The 23,073-nt window shown below is 55.1% G+C and overlaps 2 protein-coding genes and 1 long non-coding RNA gene across 8 annotated transcripts; 1 reads left to right on the plus strand and 2 right to left on the minus strand.

Moving 5' to 3' along the window:
- Nucleotides 1-262: 262 nt before the first annotated feature.
- LOC115599256 lies at nucleotides 263-14,235 on the minus strand. 2 transcript variants are annotated; one of them, XR_003988254.1, is made up of 4 exons: nucleotides 14,209-14,235; nucleotides 12,233-12,396; nucleotides 5,070-5,167; nucleotides 263-394 (listed from the first exon to the last, which is right to left on the minus strand). It is a non-coding gene; the product is annotated as an uncharacterized LOC115599256 (long non-coding RNA). The 2 variants fall into 2 exon arrangements; XR_003988253.1 differs by having other exon boundaries at nucleotides 12,233-12,399.
- NTMT1 (N-terminal Xaa-Pro-Lys N-methyltransferase 1) lies at nucleotides 13,351-16,913 on the plus strand. Of its 4 annotated transcripts, none has more exons than XM_030461078.1 (5): nucleotides 13,351-13,443; nucleotides 14,306-14,370; nucleotides 15,153-15,353; nucleotides 15,647-15,899; nucleotides 16,421-16,913. In XM_030461078.1, the coding sequence occupies exons 3-5, from the start codon at nucleotides 15,192-15,194 to the stop codon at nucleotides 16,675-16,677; spliced, it is 672 nt and encodes a 223-aa protein (XP_030316938.1). In that variant the 5' UTR covers nucleotides 13,351-13,443; nucleotides 14,306-14,370; nucleotides 15,153-15,191; the 3' UTR covers nucleotides 16,678-16,913. The 4 variants fall into 4 exon arrangements, with proteins under 4 accessions (XP_030316938.1, XP_030316936.1, XP_030316939.1 ...); XM_030461076.1 differs by having other exon boundaries at nucleotides 15,159-15,353; XM_030461079.1 differs by lacking the exon at nucleotides 13,351-13,443 and adding an exon at nucleotides 13,445-13,534.
- A 485-nt stretch (nucleotides 16,914-17,398) lies between these two features.
- On the minus strand, nucleotides 17,399-23,073 carry ASB6 (ankyrin repeat and SOCS box containing 6). Of its 2 annotated transcripts, XR_003988252.1 has the most exons (7): nucleotides 22,850-23,073; nucleotides 22,247-22,410; nucleotides 21,479-21,585; nucleotides 20,856-20,964; nucleotides 19,769-19,855; nucleotides 18,628-19,465; nucleotides 17,400-18,542 (listed from the first exon to the last, which is right to left on the minus strand). XR_003988252.1 is itself a non-coding variant. In XM_030461075.1 (6 exons), exons 1-6 carry the CDS (start codon nucleotides 22,960-22,962, stop codon nucleotides 18,789-18,791), a joined length of 1,257 nt encoding a protein of 418 aa, XP_030316935.1. In that variant the 5' UTR covers nucleotides 22,963-23,073; the 3' UTR covers nucleotides 17,399-18,788. The 2 variants fall into 2 exon arrangements, 1 of the variants encoding a protein (XP_030316935.1); XM_030461075.1 differs by having other exon boundaries at nucleotides 17,399-19,465.

Below are 23,073 nucleotides of genomic sequence, written 5' to 3' on the forward strand. Positions count from 1 at the left end.
AAACCCATGGATCTGGTGAGATTTCATCTTCCTGCCAAACTCACCAAACCCGGGATGCTGGGAGAGCTCTGCTGCAGGCTCAGCATCCCAGGGCCTCAGCTCTTCCCACTTCCCAGTCTTTGCTCATCCCATACCATCCTCTTATTTCCCCCCACCCCCCAAAAAAAAGAAAAAAAAAAAAGATAACCAAACCCAAAACACTTTCAGGAGGCTGCACAAAGCCTCACCCTGCTGTTGGAGCCAGGAGTGGGGCAGATAATACAATCTCTGAATTTATTTCACCTTTTTCCTCTGGTTGAGAATTGTCCGGGAGCAGATGGTGATTTTCTCAAGTGGATCCCTTATTCGAAGTCACTCACTGAGACAACGATGGCTCAAACAAATCCCGGGCCCCCTGCAAAGCCATCATTTGCTCTTCCCATCTGCCTGGCCACTGCTCAGCCTGCCGGAGGGGAGTGGGGAGGCAGGAGAGGGGCAAACCCCCCCTCTCCCTTCTCCTCTGCTTTCCTTCCCCTTCATCTCTGCTCAGCTCCCAAGGAGTCTGAAGCTCTGGAGATGTCAGGATCCACTTCCCAACTCTGCCCAGGTTTGGGGCTTGGAGGGTGCTTTCCACTGCTAGGGATGGGGTGAGGATAGGAGGGAGCCCAGTTGCAAACGGGGAAGCTGCTCCTGGTGGGAAGGCAGCAGTGGCTGCTCCTGCTGCACCTTCCTGCCCAGCCTGGGGGTGGGAAATGGGTGGTTTTAGGGTGGTGAAGCACCTAAAGAGGCCCCAAAGAACTTGTGTTTGCAGCAGCCCCCGGGGCACATCCTGGAGGCACTCAGGGTTTGGGCTGGGATGTGACAAAGGCAGCTTGGGGACAGCTGCTGGCAGCCAGAGCCCTTCCAGTGCTGGTGGCATCTTGCTGAGGGACTTTGTGCAGGTCCTTAAGGGCTGAGCTTTGCCTGGCCAGTGTCTGCCACCCTCTGCAGTCCCTCCAAGGGGAGCTGTGTGCCTGCAGCCTGGCTCTGAGTGCTGGCAGGTTGGGAAGGGGCCAGGCACTGGTTTTGATCCAGCCATAGGATGACAGTTCCCCCCTGATGCCCCCAACTTTTCCCCCTTCCCCCATAATGATGAGAATGGAGTCAAATGGGGAGATCCACACGATGCTCCTGGAGCTGGGACATCCCTGACCTCCCCACCCAGAGAAAGGCTGAGCTGGGAAATGCTCCCACAGGAATCTGCTCCCTCCTCCTGCCTGGACTGTCCCGTTTTGCTTTTCTCATCTTTTCTCTTTATCCCTCTTGAAAACCCACAGGGAAGGAGCTGGGCTGGCCCCAGGGGACCCAGTGTCCTCACAGGGGACAAGTGGGGACCCCACTGTAACTGGAGCCATCTGGGGGGGCACTAGGGAGGGGTAGGGGTGCTTTGAAGGGTTCACAAAGGGTGAAATGCTTTGAAATTCAGTTTCCTCTCCCTCCCACTCCCCCCAGGCTAAACAAATACCCCTGGCCGGGAGATGCTTCCCCATCCCCATCCCTTTTGTTCCCAGGCCTTTGTCCAGGGCTGGGGAAGGGGCTAGGACCACCCTCCCACCCCCCACCAGGGACACCCATGCCAACAGGGTCCTGTGCTGCCTGGGAAGCTGAAGGTGACAGCTGTGCCCCTCACCACAGGGCTGGGGGACACCCCATGCCCCACCTTGGTGGCCCGTGGCCACCGTCCCCATCGCCTTGCTGCCACTCCATGGCTGGGAGCTACTCAGAGGTCTTGGTCTGTCCTGTCCCCACCGTGTCCCCTCCTGGCATCCCAGCACCAGCTCTGCACATGGGCAGTGCCACCAACTCGTGGCACCCATCAGTGACCCCCCCCAGATGCACCCATGGGACCCTGGAGGCAGAGGGGCTGTGTCCCCATGGCAGGGACCCCACAGAAAAAGCCCAAGCAAAAACCTGGTGGCTTTTGCAGTGACCTGGCCCTGGGACCCCTCAGGTGGCTTTTCATTTACATCCCCAAAGCCACTTCAGTGCCACCCCGGGGAGGGATGGCTTCAGGGAATTGCTGTCTGGAGCAAAGAGTTGAGGGGAAAAAAACCCAAAAACCAAACAACCACACAAAAAAAAAACCCAAACCAACCCTTTGAACTATCAAACAACCTCGATGTGACCGAGGAGACCCCAATGCACGCCTCAACCCACCTTGTCCCTGCTTGTCACCCCCTTGCTCTGTGCCCACAGCAAAGGTAACACTGGGGCCAACCCCTGGCTTTGCCCCAGGATGAAGCATTTCTCTGGGAGGAGAACAGGATTGTTTGAAATGTCCCCTGTTGTTCCTGCCTCACACAAGGAATTACCAGAAGAAAATAAATACCTTTTTGTTGTTGTTGAAACTGTGAAAGTGTCCCCGGGATGGGCAGGAACCATTTGTCCCAGCCCTGCATTGCCCTTGGTGTCCCTGTCCCCCTGGGGTCCAGCCAGGGATGTGAGGAGCATTTCCAGACAACAAAAGCTCTCTGGCTGCCTCCTGCCTTATCTTCCTTCCCCATGGCCAGGTTATCTGGAGGTGGAAAAAGCCCCAGGACACCCTGATCCCATTCCCTGGGAATCTTGGCAGGAGCAGGGAGTGGGAGGGGGGTTCAAAGCCAGGGGCTGTCAGCACTTAGGGTCCCATCCTGCGTGGGGCAGAGCCCTTCTTCTCCCCCTGACATCTTCATTGCCTGCAGCAGGGTGGGCAAAACTCCCCCGGGAAGCAACTTTGGAGCAGGGGGGAAGGGAGGGATCAGCCAGATCTCCATCCCCCTTCTCATCACCTCCCCCTGTGGGACAGCCCCGGAGATGCTGAGCCCCGGAGAGGCTGAGCCGGCGGGGAGAGCAGCCCCGGGCTCAGCCCCGTGCTTGTCACCCAGACAAGAGATCAATAACTAATTTCACTGCAGCAGCAGTGCCGGGTTTTTTCCAATAATTGTGAGCCGGCAGTGGGGAATGAGGCTCTCAGCACCAACCCGCGCCCGATCAATCGCCACACTGCTGGGGCAGCAGGAAAACTCATTTTTCTCCTTTTCTTCCCTCTCTCCCACCTCCTCCCGCTCCATCCTTCCTCCTCCTCGTCCCCCCGGAGCGATGCTGGCTGAGCCAAGGGCTGTGTCCCCACGATGTGGGCTCTCCTGAGGTGTCCCCACGGTGCTGGGGACGATGGTTGAGCCACTCCTGCTGCCTCAACAGCCCTGAGCACTTCTGTCCCTGTCACCTGCAGGACAGACCCAGCTCCTTGTGCAGAGCATTGGGCCCAGCAGCTCAGATGAAGGTGGCAAAAGGGCCTTGGGTGTCCTGGACTTTTAGTGGCCTGTTGGTGGCCTTTATGTGGTCCATAACCTGACATTTTCTTTGTAGGAATCCAGAGGGAAATCCCCAGGTTTTCATCCTGAGCTCTGCTGGGTTTTTCCCAGAACTATCACTGATCTCTTCTGCTTCTGCAACCCCACCGTGCCTCAGTTTCCCCTGTAGGTATCTATAATCTATGGGGCTGAGAACATCCATCCTCTCCTGCTATGAGCCACCACAGGCTCCTTGTCTGGGGCAGGAGGTGTTGCTGGTTCCCAGGTTTTTGGGGTCCCCAGGCTGGTCCATGTGGTCCTGTGATCCATGCACCCAGAAAGATGGAGAGATGCTCAGACAAGGTGGAGACTAGGAAACCCCTGGATCTCCCTGGTATCTCCAGTGGGGTTTGGATGGGGTTGTGTGCTTGGGCTCTGCAGCAAGGAGGGCTCAGCTGTGGCTTTGTCACCTCAGCATCATCCAAGCACCCACAGCCCATGCAGAGGGCAGCAGTGTGGCCCCTTGTCCTCTCTCTCTCTCATTTCCCCAAGAGCACCCCCATGAATTCCACCTGCCCTTCTCTGCAGAGCACCAAGCCCTGCCTGCATCATTTCAAAGTTTTATTACTTGCCTTGAAGGCTCTTATTGATTGGGGTCCTCTCCAGCTGATGGAGCTTTTAGCATGGGCTGGGCTGACTGAGCGAGGCTGAAATTTCAGCTTGGCCAAGCTGTGGCTTAAAACCTCTGTGCCACTGGCTCAGGGGACACCCCTGTGCCCAAGAACAGAGAGGTCTCCATGTGCATGTCCACACCAGCCCTGTCTGCCCTTTGAGATCCTTTTTTTGACCCCAGTGAGGGCCAAAAACTTGCTGGGAGGGAGGGGGTGCAACCCACAAGCCCACCTCCCCTGCACCTCTTGATGATGTCCCCGGGCTCCCCCCTCCCTGAGTGGCACCAGCAATGGGTACCACGCTCCAGCAGGGGCTTTGCCTACCCCCCCTCCTCCCACAGGGCTGGGGCTGGTGGCCAGGAGCCCCTTCCAGGGGCTGTTTGAAACTGGTGGTGGCTTCTGGGTGGCTGAGCAGATGCCAAACTGGTCACTTCCACCCTCTTCCAGTTTTTCCACCTTTGCCCCCTCCCCTCCCCTTCCTTGCTTTCACTCCAGGTCCCCCCACATCCCTGGAGGTGCCAGTGAGTGGCTCTGCTGGGTTTTAGTGGAGCAGGGTGGGGGGTGGTGGGAGCCCCCACGGCTCCTTTAAGAAACCCACAACCGGCTCCAGAAATCAGCTCAAGGTCACAGCGAGAACCTGCGGACTTGGCAGCGGCGCAGGGAGGAGGGAGGGAGGGAGGGAGGGAGGGAGGGAGGGAGGGAAAGAGGGAAAGAGGGAAAGAGGGAGGGAAGGATGGAGGGAGGGAGGGAAGGAGCCCAGATCAAAACGGAATCACAGCCAGGGAGAGGGAACTGCTGGGAGGAGGAGGTTGGGGTGCAGCGAAGTGGGGGGTGCAGGGGGGTTCCCACCCATGGGTGCCTCACTCCCCCCTCCCCCGGGATTGCTGTGTCCCCTCGAGGTGCCACCCGAGGTGCTCGTGGCTGTCCAAGACGAGGGAAGTCCCCGTTGTGTCCCCAAAGCCACCTCGGGAATGCTGGAGCCAAGTCCCTCCCACGGGACTTCCCGGGCTCCAGGGGAGGTTTTCCAGCTTGGGCAGGAGGAGCTGCTGGTCCCGGAGGGTCGGATCCTGCAGTGGGTCAGGGAATGGGCCCAATCCCAAACTCTTACCTTATTTTCTTTTTAAAGCAGCAGCTCCTGGAATCCCGTGACCGCTGCCGAGCCTCTGCCTTCGTTTGGAGCCAGGGGGATCTTTGGAGCTGTCCTTGCTGGTGGGGAAAAGTAAATCTTTAAAGGCTCAAACCCCAGGAAATTAATAAAAATAATAATAATAAAAAAAACCAGTTAAGAAACCCTCAACGCTTCAATTATTTAAAAAAAATCTTTGGTATTAAAACAAACTTTGCAATTTTGGGTGCTCTGACTTCTCCTCTGGGCAGGTGAAGGCACCAGGGATGAAGCAGCTCAGCCCCCTCCGAACCAAGATGCTCACAGCTGGGTCAGCCCAGCCCCGGGGCCCGATCCTGCCCCACAAACTGCAGCACACAGACCCCTCCGAGGGGACACTGGCACCTGGGGGCTTTCCAGGGGACAAAGCTCAGGCAGAGTCACCCCTGGAGGTGGCAGCAGCCAGGCTGGGGCTGAGCATCACTCCCAAGCAGCTTGTTTTAGGGTTGGTTTGGTGATGCCAGATTCTAATTCTCATCAGCAGAATGAATCTGTGGAGTTATTTTTCTCTTCCTCCCCCTCCCCTCTCTCTCCTGCCCACTCTGGATGGAGAATTGGATCATTTTTCCCAGGAACTCAGCACCATTAACATTCACCCCTGACGCATGGGAGCCGAGCTGCATCCTAAGGGGTACCCAAGCCCTCAGAGGGGACTTGGGCATCAATTTATCCCTCCCATGGCTTGGGCAGAGAGATTTCCCCTCCTGTCCCCCTGGCACAGCAGGGTGGGTGAGATCCTGGGCACCAGCTTTGCTCTGCTGGACATTGGGCTTCCTGAAAAAAAAAAAAGAAAGCTGAGAAACTCTGGGAAGAGCACCCAAGACAAAGGGGATGGCCAAGTCCTGCTGGATTTGGTGTTTTGAGTCATGTAGAATGGGGACCTGGGGCTTTCCTGCGGCTAACTAGATGTGCAGGCTTTGGGTTTTCCTTAATAAAGGTTAACAAAATGACCATCATCATCATCATCATCCCCCTCCTCATTAGGAATGTTATTTAGTATTGCAGACCAGGCAATAGCACTGGGGAGCTGCAGTCAGCACAGCCTCATCCAGCCAGCACCACACTGCCCGTGGTGTGTGCACTACAGGTCTGTGTGTTCCAGCTCCACGTGCAACCTATGGAATCTATATGTGGAGCAACCTGTGCTAAGAATGCCCTTTCCTTGCTTAGCTGAGGTCTGGAAAGGCCCCAAGACCTCGGGCAGCTGGAATCCCAGAGCCCCCCAGGTTTGATGCTTGGCTGAAGCGTGGCCATTAGCACCATTGCCTGTTCCCAAAGCCAGCTGGTTTCCCCAAAAGCCCTTTCAAGCCCTATTTCAGCCCCATTTCAAGCTCCCCCAAACACTAACTCACACCTGCAGCCACCAGCTCTGCATCCAGCCAGGGAGGCAGCAGCCCCGGGGAGGGAAAAAGGACTTTTGCAGCAGCCGCTGCCCTTTGGATGTAATTGAAGGCAGCTCCTGGCTGTGTGGAGGCACAAAAGCCCACCTGAGCCCACCACCCTTAACCATTTCCTTCCTGGACACCAGCCCTGTGCTGGGGCATCCTGCCTGGGAAAGGAAATCAGCTCCGCTGGGAAGCGCAGCTGAGCCTGGGACATCCCTGGGAGGGGAAAAAAAAACAAACAACAACAACCAAAAAAAAACCCAACCTAAAACCCACAAATGTATCTATATATAAAAAAAAATTAATAAAATCAACCAGCAAAAGAAAAACAAGTTGAGAATGAATGGGAAATCAAGGTTAAACCCTGTGTGTGCTGCCACCTGTCACCCCACAGTGGTCCCAGGCCGGAGCTGAGAGGAAGGCAAGCCTGGGATGGTTGGTTTGTCCCACCAAAGCTTCACAGAAAGGGCTGCTTTTTAGCTCCAGCAGGAGGGCTGCTTCAGTACAACCCTTTATTTAAAAAAATAAAAATTAAAAAATCTCCTTTCTGTCTCTGGAGAAGGGGAGCAGCCGGGTGCTGAGCCCAGGGTGAGGGCACAGAGGCGTGAGCTGAGCCCAGCGCTTTATTTTTAGCCTGAGTTTAACAAGTATTAATTAATAAAGAGTGTAAATGCTAATGCTGAGATGACACAAACTGCCTTGCCTTGAAATGAATGCTTGGGACTTGTCTGTGCTGGGATTTACAGCCGGGTGGGTTCGTGGGGGCTAAATCATTGCTCAAAGCACAAGGAGCAGCTTGAGCTGAGCCCAGCATCAGCCGTGCTGCAATGGGATGTGCTGGGGACTCAGGGTTGGAGCCCCAACACTGCCCCACAGGGCTACACCAGCTCATCCCTCCTGGCAGTATTTCCCAGCAGGTTTGCAAGGTGTGGGGAATTTTAGTCTCCCCCCGTTGGGGCTGAGAGGTTACCCCTTGCTGATTTGTCTGCCTGGTGGAAAGCAATTCTGGGGAAAAAAAAAAAATAATCTTTTTGTTCCTTCTCCTTTCTCTTCTCAAACACAGGCGGGCAGGAGCTGCTGCCTGCAGGCACCTCCTGCAAGTCCTGATCACCTGGTGATGATAGTGATGGAGAACAGGAGGCTGAGTAGCATGACCAGTGTGAACTGGGAGCACTGGGAGCCAGGGAAACTGCTGAGCATGCACACTGCATCCTCCCACTGCGTCCTCCCAGTGCCCAGTGCAACCTCCCAGTGCCCACTGCATCCTCCCACTGCCTACTGCATCCTCCCACTGCCCACTGCATCCTCCCACTGCCCACTGGATCCTTCCAGTCTGTTTGCTGCATCACCCAGCCCAGGAACCACTGGGACTGCAGATATCTCAGGAGGGGCCTGGGGTCCCCCCATCCTTCCCATGTCAGGAAGGTTCCTCTTCACCCAGGGGTGCTCAGCTGCCATTTCGGGGAAGCTGGAAAGGTCTGAGCTGGTTTTCTTCAAAGGTCTGGCAGGGTACAGCACCTGAAGCATGCAGGGAATTGTCACACTCTGGGAATTAGAGCAACTTATTTAATTTCCATCCAAGCCCCACTCGCTCCAGGGCAGGCAGCAGAGCTGAGACACAGGGGGAGGATGCTCCAGGCTGGCCCCTTGCAGCCCCTCACCACCCCACGAGGACCCCACTGGGGAGGAGACCTGAGAAATCCTCACCCGTGGCCTCTCCAAAGCACCCAAAATTCCTCCCCATGGGCTGGTTGGGCAGGGTGGGTGTCTGTGGGTCAGGACCCTGCTGGGGTGTGGGGTGTGCTCCCCCCCCCCAGCGACCTGCCAGGCTGCTCTTCAGCAGCTCCTTATGATGGAATTTTAATTTAGTTAGTTGAGTTCTTTAAACAGTGTGAACTTGCTAAGTGCTTTGCATATTTTATACTCATGAGTAACATTTATCAAACAGAAAGTCCAATTAATCAAAGAGGGGAGCTTTTGGAACTCAGAGCAGTTGGTGTTCTCCCTCTTTCTCCCTGATGAGAGCTTTGCTCTGCCTCTCCCTCCTGCCCATCCTCTTCTCCTTCCTCTCCCTCCCCACTGCCCTGCACCAACCCCAGAGCCAGGGCAGCTTCACTGGGCACTACACACACACAAAATCTCCTTTCCTCCCCCCATACCACACACACCATACCTCTAAGTATAAATGTACAGGTTTTATACATATTATACATATGTGTGTGTATATATGTGTATAGATACAGATCCTTGCACATCTATCCACACACATCTACCTGCAGCTCTCTGGTGTGTAAATATATGTGTAGATATCCAAATAGGCCTAAAAGGTCCATGTACACTATATATACAAGTATATCCACACTTACACACAGTTCTACTCATATTATACACACAGTACATAGATTTTTTTTTTCTTTATATATCTATATATACCACACACACCCTACCTGTAAGTACAAATGTAGAGGTTTTATACATATTATGTGTGTGTATATATGAGTATAGATACACATGCACACATCCATGCACATCTATCCACACACATCTACCTGCAGCTCTCTCTCTGGTGTGTAAATATATGTGTAGATATACAAACAGGCCTAAAAGGTCCATTTACACTATGTATAAAAGTATATCCACACTTACACACAGTTCTACTCATATTATACACACAGCACATAGAATTTTTTTCTTTATATATCTATATATACCACACACACCATACCTGTAAGTACAAATGTAGAGGTTTTATACATATTATGTGTGTGTATATATGCATATAGATACACATCCATGCACATTTATCTATACTCACCTACCTGGAGCTCTCTCTCTGGTGTGTAAATATATGTGTAGATATCCAAACAGGCCTAAAAGGTCCATGTGCACTATATATACAAGTATATCCACACTTACACACAGTTCTACTCATATTATACACACAGTACATAGATTTTTTTCTTTATATATCTATATATACCACACACACCATACCTGTAAGTACAAATGTACAGGTTTTATACATATTATGTGTGTGTATATATGTGTATAGATACACATCCATGCACATCTATCTATACTCATCTACCTGGAGCTCTCTATCTGGTGTGTAAATATATGTGTAGATATCCAAACAGGCCTAAAAGGTCCATTTACACTATATATAAAAGTATATCCACACTTACACACAGTTCTACTCATATTATACACACAATACATAGAATTTTTTTCTTTATATATCTATATATACCACACACACCATACCTGTAAGTATAAATGTGCAGGTTTTATACATATTATGTGTGTGTATATATGTGTATAGATACACATCCATGCACATCTATCCACACACATCTACCTGGAGCTCTCCATCTGGTGTGTAAATATATGTGTAGATATACAAACAGGCCTAAAAGGTCCATTTACACTATATATAAAAGTATATCCACACTTACACACAGTTCTACTCATATTATACACACAATACATAGATTTTTTTTCTTTATATATCTATATATACCACACACACCCTACCTGTAAGTATAAATGTGCAGGTTTTATACATATTATGTGTGTGTATATATGAGTATAGATACACATGCACACATCCATGCACATCTATCCACACACATCTACCTGGAGCTCTCTCTCTGGTGTGTAAATATATGTGTAGATATACAAACAGGCCTAAAAGGTCCATTTACACTATATATAAAAGTATATCCACACTTACACACAGTTCTACTCATATTATACACACAATACATAGATCTTTTTTCCTTCTAGATCCATACAAGCTATTATTTACACACAAGCTATTATTTAGCATGCAGTTTATAGTCTATCACCTCTATCACACCATGTCTAATAAACACACTTATATTTTGGGAGGTTTCAGCACTATCAGTGATGATGCTTCAGCCTCCCAGCAAGAGCCCATGGCTGAGGGTCCATGGTGGGATGGATGCTCCCAGCCTCAAGCCATGCAGGGCAGCTGTCAGGCCAGCAGAACTTCCCAACTTGCTCCCTTTGGAGACAAAAACCAGTGGCAGAGCCACAGGAATCCCTGAAAAGCCTCCTGGGCAGGAGTTTTTCTGCAGCCCATCCCACAGATGGGCATCCCCCCCACAGATTCTGCATCCCCCCCCATCCCACATCCCCTCTGCTGGGTGCTGGGGATAAGGTATGGACCAGGGGTTGCTTTTGCCACCAGTGCTGGAAGATGAGAGGTGCTGGCAGGAAGGGAACCACATCCCTGCCACCCCTCTGAGTGTCTTGGTGGCTCTTAGTGAGGAGCTCTGACCTAATTTATTCCGACTTCCCAAGCCTTGGCCATGGCATGGTGGAGACAGCTGGAGGAGCTGGGCAAACACGGACAGGGGGCAGAGCAGATGAGATGGGATCATCCCAAATACTGGAGGGTTTTTCCCAGGGTCTCAGAGGGTTTCGTTGCTCTGTTAATTGCCCTCAATGGCAACAAATGGGTTAGGAAAGGGCCCCAGGTTAAATGGTGCTGATGTGGTAGAGCTGCAGGACCTGCCTTGCAAATCACCTGTAACAACATGTGCCGTCCTGGTCACCTCTTCTCCAAAATGATAGTGCAAAATTAATTAGAATTAATTAATCAGAAAAGGGTAATAAGGATGATTAAGCACCTGGGGGAAAGAAAAAAAAAATAATAAAAAAAATTCCTGAAGAGGAATTGCAGAGCCGGTGATTGCCCTGAACGGCACCAAGCCAGAGGGAGCAGGAGGAAAGTGTGGAGGAGAAAAAGGGTCTGGAGAGGGTGTTCTCTGCCTTGTTGCACAATTACTGAGTGACAAAACTCCAAGTGCTCAGAGGAAAAGCATTTCCCGGCAGCAGCAACCACGGGGAGGCAGCGGAGCCGAGGAGGGGAGCGGGAGGCTCCACGGCGTGGCCGGAGCTGTTGCTGCTGCCATGGGTATGGTGGGTTTGGTTTTTTTTTTTTTTTTTTCTTTTGTTTGGTTTTTTTGGGGTTTTTTTGGGGTTTTTTTGGCAAACTTGGCTCTGCACGAAGTTAGCCCCGAGGTTGGCCTCGTCTCCATCAGAACGTGGGACCCAACAGGGTGTCCTTGGTGGTGGGACCCTCATCATCCCCTTTGCCGGGCTCAGGAGCTGAGAGGTGCTCAACCCGTTTCTTTTCCCTTAATTTTCAGCCACACGCTGTTGCCTTAATAATAAAATGAAATCAAAGGGAACTCTTGCAAGCAGGGTTGGTCCCCGGTTCATCAAAACCTGAGCTCCAGTGCTGGGAGGGACAGAACTGTCCCATCCCTGCCACTGCAAAGGGCTTGCTGGAGAGGGCTTGGAGGAGTCCCCAGGGCAGTCTGATGGGAAAAAAAAGGGGGAAAATGGGCTTTTTTGGGAAGCAGAGGGAGCAAATATTGCAGGTTTTGGGAAACAGGTGACATGGATGGGATGTGGGTGCCTCACAACCTGTTTGAATCTGCAGGCAACAGCCACAGAGATGCAATGGCCACTGGTGGCTTCAAAACTGGTGGGGTTTGGTCATTCTGGTGTCCAGGCATGGGTTGAAACACCCTGTCCTGGGAGCTGCTGCCCAGTGTCCCCTCCCCAGCACCAGATGGCCACATGTCTTTACAATCCAGAACACAAAATGGGGCAAGAAAAGTGCTTTCTGCTCTGAGAGGCTCTCACCACATCCCCAACTCCACAAATCACTCACTGACAGGTACCTACCAGGCCCCTTAGGACATTTTTGGGGTGTGAGGGGGTGCTGGCTGGGTAGAAATGGGCCCCACTCCACCTGTGCCCATGTCCAGACTGTTTTGGGTGATTTCCAGCAGATTTTGTTCCTCCAGGTTTCCTGCATGTCAGGAGAAGGTGAAGGAGCAACTGGTGCCCTGCTGAGGGAAGGACAGAGTCCTATTAGACACTGGAGAATCCACCCTGCCCTCCTTTTCCCAAGATCCAGTTGTCACCAACAGCTTTGTCACTGTCCCCACAGTGATCCCCTTTCCATAGGGCCCCAACCCAAGGGTGTGGAGGAGGTGACTGGGATGGGAGGCAATGGGGTGGGATATTGTCCCCCCCCACTGGAGCCCCCAACAGTGGAGAGTGGGTGGGTGGGTGGGAGGTGACTTCCCCACCAGGGCCGGTCCCAGCTGCATCCCAGGCTCTGGGGGTGCCATGAGGAGGGGATCACAGCTGTGATGAGCCTGTCAGGTCTCAGCTCCCTGTGTGGGGTGCAGGAAGGGCACGGGAGAACCGTGGCCATCACCGTGGGGGTGGGCGTGGGGGTCTCCGGTGTCCCCCACGGGCAATGGGTCCGGGCAGAGGGTGCAGGTTCCCGGGGCGGAGTGCAGGGCTGGGGGTGTCAGAACCGGGGAGGGGGTGTGTGCGGGTCCCGTTGTTTCGGCCCCCCCAGCCCACAACCCCGCGGAGCTCCGCGGCGGCGGAACAAGAGCGGAACAACAGCACCTCCGTGCGGCCACGGCGGGTGGGGGACAGGACGGGACAAGGACAGCGACAGCAGCGGGACGGGGACAGCGGCAGGACCAGGGGACAACCCCCCCCCTCCCCGGTACCAAATCCCGATGTTCCTTGTCCCGACACCCGCTGTCCCCCCGCCCCGACCGAGAGCAGCGGATGGCACGAAGCCCCCGCGGGCAGCCCGGGGCCGTTGCTGACACTTTGGGGGGGGGAGGTCACACCACGGGACTCCCCATCCCTCAGCACCCCCCGAACCCCGTCCCGGTCCGTCCCACAGCCGAACCCCCCCCTTCCCGGTGCCCCCCCCGTCCCGGTAGAAGAGCGGCGGGAAAGCCCGCCCCCCCGGTGTGATGGCACTATGACGTCACCGCAATCCCGCCGCCTGATTGGTTCCCTTGGCCGCCCGTCACGGTTGGGGCTGGGGGGGAGGGGGGGAGAGAGCGCGGCCGCCGCCTGAGGTAACCGGGGGGGAGCCGGGGGTCGCGGCCACCGGGAGGGAGGGGGCGGCACCGGGAACCCCCCTGCCCGGCTCCGGAGCCCGCTCCACCGGTCCGTATAGCGGCGGGAGGAGCTGCCGGGGCCCGGGGTGCAGCCCGGAGGCCTGCGGAGCTCCCCAGACACCGCAGCCCTGGAAGGGAGGGAGGATTGGGGCGGGGGATGGCCTGGGGGGGGGGGGGGTGTCCCCAATGGGGTGTACCGGGGGAACGGGTGGGGTAGGCCTGGAACCAGGGACACCCTGCCGCAGACCTCGGGGTGGGACCCCTGTGTGCCCCCTGAGGTGCGCACACCCCCCCCCCCCTGTGCCCTGGGGACCCCCGGACCCTGCAGGTGTCCCCAAGGGTCGGGGAAAGGGTCCCACGTTGGGGTGACCCCCACCTCGCAAGCGAGCAGGGCCAGGGGGGTGTGGGGTGCCCTGGGCTGGGGGCCACGGTTGGGGGGTGGGGGGTTGTTCCTCTGGGTGTTCTCAAGCTGTGTTGGTGGTTGGTGACACCCAGAGGGACACCCAGAGGGTCACCCAGGTGAAACTGGGGGGGGGGGGCCACCCAAGAAAGGGTGACAAGGCCTGGAGGGGAAACTGGGGTCCCAAGCCATGAGGAGATCAGAGCAGTGCTGCCTAAAGCAGGGACAAAACCCCCCCCAGGTCCTGGCAGCCCCCCCCAGCTCAGCCACCTGCCCCCCAAACCCCCCAGGAAGATGCCCGAAGGGTCTGGGGTAGTTCTTACATTCAGCTCCCTGGGGCAGTGGGGTTGGCTTCGCTCACACTTGCTCACACACACCACCGTCTTTTGGGTCTAAAAATCTCTCCTTTTCTACCTCTAGATCGCAGCACAGAGCAGCTCCCAGCACCACTGAGCCAAACTGGATTTCAAGCGGTGATTTGTCAGGTGAGGTGTTGTGTCCCTCTGCTCCAACTCCGGGCTGTTCAACACCACACTGGGCCACCACAACTGCCGAAGAGAAGAGGTTGTGTGTCTAATGGGATACTTGCCAGCAAATTCAAGCCCTGAACACTATATATTTCTTTTATTTGTGAAGGTGTTTGAAGTCCTTGAATTTACCCTTTCACCACCTTAAATCCAGTTTCTAATCCCCAGCACAGTTAATCACATCCACAGTGGTATGAGATGTCTGGGGGGGGATTTATAGCTTGTATTGCTGATTATACCTTGACTTTATTATTTTGCAAATATCTAACTTGTGGTCACAGCTGAGATTTACAGTCCTCAGGCAGGTGCTTAGGATAACTCTTAGCAACTCCAGATGTAACTGGAGGTGACTGATGGGGCTGCTGCTGCTGCAGATAAACCTGTGATCTGTGAAACGTTAAGATGGGGGGGAAAAAAAGAGGTAGAATAGGTGTAAAGGGTGAGAAAATAATAATATAATGGTGTATTGCAGGGTGAGGCTCTGGGCTGCCTGGCCTGGCTGAGCCATCCCTATCCCAGGAGGGGTTTTGGGGCATTTTTGGTCTCTAGAATATACCAGGATTTAGGTTTTTGTTCTTTCCTGCTCTCAGCTGAAGTTTTTTTGGGCTTGGAATAGCCCTGGGGAGGGGGTGATAAATAGAAACAGGGATACTCACAGAGCTGCCTCCCTGGTTTTGGGGGGGGATTTTGTGCCTCCTGCTCTTTTGGACCTGACTGGTGGTTTCTCCCCTGTCCTGGAGGAGCAGCAAGTCCCCCGTGGGCACTGCCTGTGGGCCAGCATGACGAGTGAAGTGGTGGAGAACGAGTTTGAGTTTTACTCCAAGGCAGAGAAGTACTGGAAGGATGTGCCCCCCACGGTGGATGGGATGCTGGGGGGCTACGGCCACATCTCCAGCATTGACATCAACAGCTCCAGGAAGTTCCTGCAGAGGTTTCTGCGGGTAGGTGGCCAAGTCTGTCGTGAGCCCAAAAATCCTTCTCCCAGCATGGAGCCCAGGCTCTTCCAACTCGCTCTGGGGGGATCTTCTGGTGTGTGTGTGTCTGTCTGTCTGTCTCTGACTGTCTGTCTGTGTCTTTCTGTGTCTGTCTCTGACTGTCTGTCTCTGACTGACTGACTGTCTGACTGGGTGTGTCTGCACCTGGGGGTGTCCCATACCCCTCTTGCATGGTTGCCCCATTTCTCCTCTCTGGGTCCCTCCTGGTGAGATTCAGCCCCTCGTGTTTCTTTTTCCAGGAAGGTCCCAACAGGACAGGCACAACCCGTGCTCTGGATTGCGGGGCGGGCATCGGGCGGATCACCAAGAGGCTGCTGCTGCCTCTCTTCAAGACAGTGGACATGGTGGATGTGACAGAGGATTTCCTCACCAAGGCCAGGAGCTACCTGGGGGAGGAGGGCAGGCGGGTGCGCAACTACTTCTGCTGTGGCCTCCAGGACTTCAGCCCCGAGCCCAACTCCTACGATGTCATCTGGATCCAGTGGGTCATTGGTGAGGGTCACTTGGAGGTCTGATCAGTCCTCTGCCTGAGGAGATGTCCCCAGACCCTGGGGAGAGCTTTGGGAGGGAAGAGCTCTGCCTGAAGGATGAGCATCACAGGAGGGTGGGAGGATGCAACTGCACCCAGCAGTTGGCCTGCTGTTCCCTGTCCTTACACAAAGCTGAGGAACATCCATTTGTCTGGTTTGGAGGTCAGCACCTCAGAGATGTCCCTTGGTGGATGCCTAAGGCACTGCTTCATCCACCAGGGATGGGATGGAAAAGGGACAAGCTGCCTGTCCCCTCACACCACCCCGACCACCCCACAGCTCTCTGCCCCACTGTGCAGTTTAGGGCCTGCCCTCTGCAGGGTCTCTTCCTCCAAACCCTTGGAGGTCAGGGCGGAGATAGAGAGTGGGTGGGACAGAGCCACGGGGACACAGGTGTCCCCTTTCTGCTGATGTATTCCCCAACCTGTAGCCTCTTGCTCTCCTTTCCTGCTCCCCTCTCTAACCCCTGCTCTGCCCTTCCAGGACACCTCACTGACAATCACCTCTCCGACTTCCTGAAGCGGTGCCGCGCCGGCCTGCGGCCCAACGGCATCGTGGTCATCAAAGACAACATGGCCCAGGAGGGAGTCATCATGGATGATGTGGACAGCAGTGTCTGCAGGGACCTGGACGTGGTCAGGAAGATCATCCGCAGGGCTGGGCTGCACCTCCTGGCTGAGGAACGTCAGGAGAACTTCCCTGATGAGATCTACCACGTCTACACCTTCGCCATGAGATGAGAGCCCTGGCGGGGGGAGGAGAAAGGTCTCTCCAGGGCCAGCTGGGAGCACGGCAGCTCCTGCCAGGGCTGGGAGGGGTGAGGACTGTGCCTTCAGGGTGGGGTGGCAGGCAGCAGCCAGGGGAGTTGTCACTCCCTCTTCTCCAGGGCTGGTGGCAAGGACGGGGCTTTGTCTTCCAAGTTGCTGCTGTTTGTGAAAAGAGGCGTTTGCCAAATACATTTTCCTGCTGTTGCACTCCTGCACCTGGGCTTTGTCAGGCACAGCCAGGGCTTGATGGCATCTTCAGGGGCTCTGGATGGGAGCAAGAGGGTCCCCCCGGGAAGGGGGGGCACCAGGAGGTTGCTGACCACATTCACACAGGGCTCCAAGTGGAGAACAGGAGCTTGGAGCACCTCTGGGAGGGGCTGGGCTCCCTGCCTGGCACTGCTCTGTGTCCCTTTCCTGCTTCTGAGCTTGCTGCTGGTCACAGCAAGAATCTGGGCAAGGCAAGCAGCAGAAATCTTGGTTTGCTACAGTGGGGAAGAGGCAACACCAGGGTCTGGGGCTTTGTGTGGGCCTCTTACATGGAGCAGGGCTCCCACATGTGGCTGAAGAGGAGGTGGATGTAATCCAGGGGCCTCCGTGTCCTCCTCGGGGATGGGACAAGCCCAAACAGAGCTGATGTGCATGGGGTGTTACTGGGGAACCCACCCAGAGCTGCCTCCAGCCCCACCTCAGCCCCTCCCCACAGGCTCCAGGTGGTGCCCAGCCCCAGCCCAACACCCAGACTGGAACACACCCATCTCCATTGTTCCCAGCCCTGGTCACCTCCTTGTCACAGCTGGCCAGACAGGCAAACAGACCCCATTTACAGCCTGTCCCACACACAGGTCCCCTTCCTCCATCCCTGAAGAGCCCTCTCCTCCTCCTCCCCCCTGCAGAAGAACAAACCCCTTGTCCTTACTATAAAGGCCTCATTTAATTGTTCATTTCCCATTCCAGACAGCAGGGGAGAATTTGATCCCATTATTATTTTAAACATCAATTTATCAAGATGTCCAGCTCCGTGGGGTGGGAGAAGGTACAACACAGATGCTGACAGGGGAGCAAGGGAGGAAGACAACCCCTTGTGCAGGCAAACTGCCAGGGATCCCAGATCCCACCTGCTCTGAATTGTACCTGCTCAGAGTAGCTCTTTCCTCTTTTCATCTTCTACACCTGTCCCCCATGATAAGCACAAAATTAAAAACCTCCAAAACTGAAACCCTGTGGGCTTCAGCTCTGTGGCCAGGCTTTGGCACACCACAAGGAAAGGGGGAGAGCTAGGCAGCTGTAGGCTCAGGATCTCCATGTCCAACCCCAGAGGTTGGAGCCTTCCAGCAGCAGCTTGGAAAGAAAACCCCAAACCCTGCTGCAACTTTTTTGTTCCTGGGAAGGAGGCAGTGGAGAGCACAGTCCTGGGAACAGTCAGCAAGGAGAGACAGGGAACAGGGAGGCACAAGGCACCCAGCAGTTGGCCTCCTGTTCCCTGTCCTTACACAAAGCTGAGGAACATCCATTTGTCTGGTTTGGAGGTCAGCACCTCAGAGATGTCCCTTGGTGGATGCCTAAGGCACAGCTTCATCCACCAGGGATGGGATGGAAAAGGGACAAGCTGCCTGTCCCCTCACACCACCCTGACCACCCCACAGCCCTCTACCCCAGTGTCCAGGGGCTTTTTTCACCCCCTCCCCAGGACACAACCCAGGGTGACCACAGACACATGGAACAGCGTGCCCAAAACAAACACAGTCCCAAAACACAGCACTGGCCCAGCCACAGGCACAGGGACAGCAACAGCTCTGGCTGGGGAGAAAAACTGCAGCACCCCTGGCTGGGGAGAAAAACTGCAGCACCCCTGGCTGGGGAGAAAAACTGCAGCACCCCTGGCTGGGGAGAAAAACTGCAGCACCCCTGGCTGGGGAGAAAAACACCTCTGGCTGGGGAGAAAAACTGCAACACCTCTTGCTGGGGAGAAAACACCCCTGGCTGGGGAGAAAATCTGCTCCTCCAGAGCAGAGATGACATCTGTGTGGTGGCTACAGGCACACCATGACCATGGAGGGAGGTGACAGGGGGGGTGTGAGTGTAGCTCAGAGGTCCTCGTGGGTGGCAGCAGTGTGATCAATGAGGAGGTACCACTTGAGCCTGTTTGGAAGAGGTAGAGCCTTGATTTTGACATCTACTGGCCAGGGTTTAAGGTGCTGCCTGATAAACACCCTGCAGAGATGTTTGAGTGTCTGTGGGGAGCGTTCCAGCTGCTTCAGGGAGCAGAAGAGAGTCCTGATCTTCTCCCCGTGGTACTTACAGACGCTGGTGTTGACCTCAAAATTGGTGGGCAGCTGGATGGCTTGTGAACTGGCCATCATCAGCTCCAGCAGAGTCTGACCTTTCTGAACGAGCTCTGTAGAGCAGCTGTCATCTTCAGAGATGCTGAGGTCTGAGCAGAGGCACTCGAAGACGACGTGGAAGCCCGACCAGCAGGAGGGACCATGGAGGGAGCAGTTGTAGGCAGCCCCTGACTCCAGTAGGAAACGCAGCAGGGGAAAGTGGCATTTGAAGCTTTGGAAGCAGAGGTAGGTGAGGGACTCAGGAGCTGGGCACTCACTGGGGTTGGCACCGTGGGCCACCAGCAGCTGTGTGACACGGAAGCAGAAGTGGTTGATGGCCTGCACCTCCTTGGTGCTGCTGCACACCACCTCTCCCAGGAGGTAGATGACATAAGTGAAAACAGTGTCACCATCTTCAGTGGTGGCTCTGACATCTGCACCTGGAGGGAAAGAGAAAGGGAGGATCACGCAGGGAAAAGGAGGGAGGGTCAGGCAGGGAAAAGGAGGGAGGGTCAGGCAGGGAAAAGGAGGGAGGGTCAGGGAAGAGGAGGGAGGGTCAGGGAAGAGGAGGGAGGGTCAGAAGGTAACTGACACTGCTGGTGAAGTCAGGACAGCACAACGAGGCACTGCTGGGCTTTACTCCTGCTCCAGTGGAACACAAAGGAGTTGAGAGGGGAGTGCTTGGTGCTGTACAAAGAATGAGCCTGGAGGGATTGTGGGTGGAGAGAGAAGGTTTCCCTCACCTCCTTCCAGCAGCAGACGGATGCTCTCAGTGTTGTGGATCTGGACACCATCACTGCTGGCCAGGGCATGCAGCAGGGCTGTCTTCCCTGGAATGGAGGTCAGATGAAAACAGAGGGACACCTTGAAAGGAAGGAAGGAAAACAACCCACCCCCACCAACCAGACAGCCACGTATGGTGAGAAACAGCCCTTCCCTTCTGGCAAGTTCCTTGCTGTCCCCATGATGGTACACAGCTGTGGGGACAGGCCACACATGCAAGGTGGGTGATGTCCCCAGATTACAGAATCATAGAATTGGCTGGGTTGGAAGGGACCTCAGAGATCATCAAGTCCAACCCTTGACCCACTCCTCCCGTGGTTCCCAGCCCATGGCACTCAGTGCCACATCCAGGCTCTTTGGAAAGATCTCCAGACACGGAGAATCCACTACTTCCCTGGGCAGCCCATTCCAATGCCTGATCACCCTCTCCAGAAAGAAATTCTTTCTAATCTCCAACCTAAACCTCCCCTGGCACAACTTGAGACCCTGCCCTCTTGTCTTGCTGAGAGTTGCCTGGGAAAAGAGCCCAACCCCCCCTGGCTCCAACCTCCTTTCAGGGAGTTGGAGAGAGTGATGAGCTCTCCCCTGAGCCTCCTCTTCTTCAGGCTGAACACCCCCAGCTCCCTCAGCCTCTCCTCATAGGATCTGTGCTGGATCCCTTCACAGCCTCCTTGCTCTTCGCTGGACCTGCTCCAGCACCTCAATCTCCTTCCTGAGCTGAGGGGCCCAGAACTGGACACAGGACTCAAGCTGTGGCCTCACCAGAGCAGAGTGGCTTTTAGAGCATGTGAGGACCTAAGGCTGTGATGTGACAGCCCTGTCCCATCTCCCAAGGACTGCACAGAGCTGGTTTCAGCCCCCTCCTCCCACTGACATGGCCAAGACAGGAGGAGAAAGCACAGAGCACCAGGGAGGTCCCCGCAGCCATCTCCCAGCCCAGGCTGTAACCAGAGGGCATTTGCAGCAGGAAGAAGGAAGGACCCAGCCCCCTGTGCTCCAGCCCAGCCATGAGGTGGGTGCTGGGGGCACCCAGTGGGGCACACAGACCATTTTTATCAGCAGCATTGACATCAGCTCCCAGCTGGAGCAGCCTCTGGAGGCACGGCAGCCGCTCAGGCTCCTCGCTGGCCAGGTCGAGGGGGCTGCTCTCATGGATCTGTGCATGGGGAAAAAAAAAACAAAACAAACCAAACCACCAGTCAGTGTGAAAACCTATTTGTGAGTACCTCCAGAGAGTCACTGCTGGGGTTTCACCATGGCCAGCAGAGCAGGTTTCATCCCATCCCCCAAAATCACGGAATGGTTTGGGTTGGGATATTAAAGCTCATCCAGCTCCAAACCCTCTGCACGTGCAGGGAACACCTCCCACCAGCCCAGGCTGCTCCAGGCCTCATCCAACCTGGCCTTGAAATCCAAGTTGACACTTCCCTGGTGGATCCCCAGGGAGGGGTCTGTCCACCTCAGCCTCACCCCACCCGTTGCTCTGCAGCAGACACGGGGTGTGCTCCCCAAAGGCAACCCCAACTTCTGCCCCAGCACCTCAGCACTCAGGACAACAGCACGAGAGGTCACCAAGGGGAAGCAGCACACAGCAAGGGCTCTCCCCACAGCCCCAAATCCCAAGGGGGCTCAGCCTGCTCTGGCCTTGCTCCTGAGCCCTGAGCCCCTACCCGGTCTCTCCGGTTGATGTCGGCCCCGTGGTGCACCAGGAATTCCACCATATCCGGTTGGTTACGGAGCACAGCGATGTGCAGGGGGGTGTAGTAGGTAACTGGATCTGAGGAAAAAAACCCACAGAGTCAGGGAGAGTCAAAAGCTTCCCCAAAACAGCCCCAACACCTGCCAGAGTGGGAGGAGGAATCTGGGGAGGGCCCCGTGGACACAGTGATGAGAAAGGAGCTGGCACAGCCCTCCCTCCAGGTCCTACTTTTGTCATGGCTCCACCTCTGGGAAAAGCCCCCCAGAGATGCAGATTGGCCCCAAACCCCCTGGGCCATCCCTGGGACTTGGTCTGGAAGGAGGCTGAAGCCAGGGGGGGGTTGGTCTCTTTTCCCAGGCAACTCTCAGCAAGACAAGAGGGCAGGGTCTCAAGTTGTGCCAGGGGAGGTTTAGGTTGGAGATTAGAAAGAATTTCTTTCTGGAGAGGGTGATCAGGCATTGGAATGGGCTGCCCAGGGAAGTAGTGGATTCTCCGTGTCTGGAGATCTTTCCAAAGAGCCTGGATGTGGCACTGAGTGCCATGGGCTGGGAACCACGGGAGGAGTGGATCAAGGGTTGGACTTGATGATCTCTGAGGTCCCTTCCAACCCAACCAGTTCTATGATTCTATGATCTGGGCTAACCCAGCAAGGAGTAGGGGGCTGAGCTGGCCCCAGATGTCACCCAGAGCAGCTCCTCACCAGTTGGTTCCTCCCCAGCTCCCAGCTCCCCAGCCTCACCTTCAAAGCTGAGGTCAGCTCCAAATTCCAGGAGGATTTCTGCAGCAGGGAGGAGCCCCAGCTCGGTGACCTTCAGCAGGGCATAGCTCACCCCTTCCTGATAAAATGGGGAGTGGGTTTCCCTCTCCAAGACTCGTCTCACAGCTGAGAGCTGGCTCCTGTCACTGCCCAGACAGACACAAAAACAACTGGGTACTCAGCTGAACTGCAGACATCTCGGGTGTTTGCAAGGGTTAACAGAGCACCACAGGGGAAATAAAAAATAAAAATCCTCCATCTTGTCACCACTGGGTCTCCCACCTGCCAGCTGAGGGATTCTGGAGCAGCAGAGTCACAGCTGAAGCCCAGCTCAGGTTCTGGTGCCCTGAGTCAGGCAGAAAGAGCTGTTCCTGGCAATCACGTTGTCCTGGTTTGGGTGTTAAACCATGACACACATGGAGTGCTGCTGTTTGCTCCTGTTCCCAAAGAACAGCAGCAAAAGGAGAACCCATGGGATGAGCTCCTCACCCGGAGCAGGATTTATTCCCAACCTCAGCTGCAGAACCCACCCCAAAAACACCCCACGAGGGTTCAGCCCCTGCTCTCCCAGCCCTGTTTCCTCACCCCGAGCAGGAGTTGTGCTGTTCCTCATCCTGTCCCACCAGCAGCCCCAGGATCTCATCTACCAGGGGCTGATACTCGAAGATGATCCTGCGGAAGCCGTGTAGGAAAGGCATCGTGCTCTGCTCTGCCAGGGGCCTCCTGCATGGCAGGGCTGCCTCGTTTCCAAAGGGCTTCTCCTTCCTTCCCAAAGGGCTTCTCCTTCCTTCCTTCCCAAAGGGCTTTTC

This window comes from Calypte anna, chromosome 17, assembly GCF_003957555.1.
Source record: "Calypte anna isolate BGI_N300 chromosome 17, bCalAnn1_v1.p, whole genome shotgun sequence".
NCBI classification, from domain to species: domain Eukaryota; kingdom Metazoa; phylum Chordata; class Aves; order Apodiformes; family Trochilidae; genus Calypte; species Calypte anna.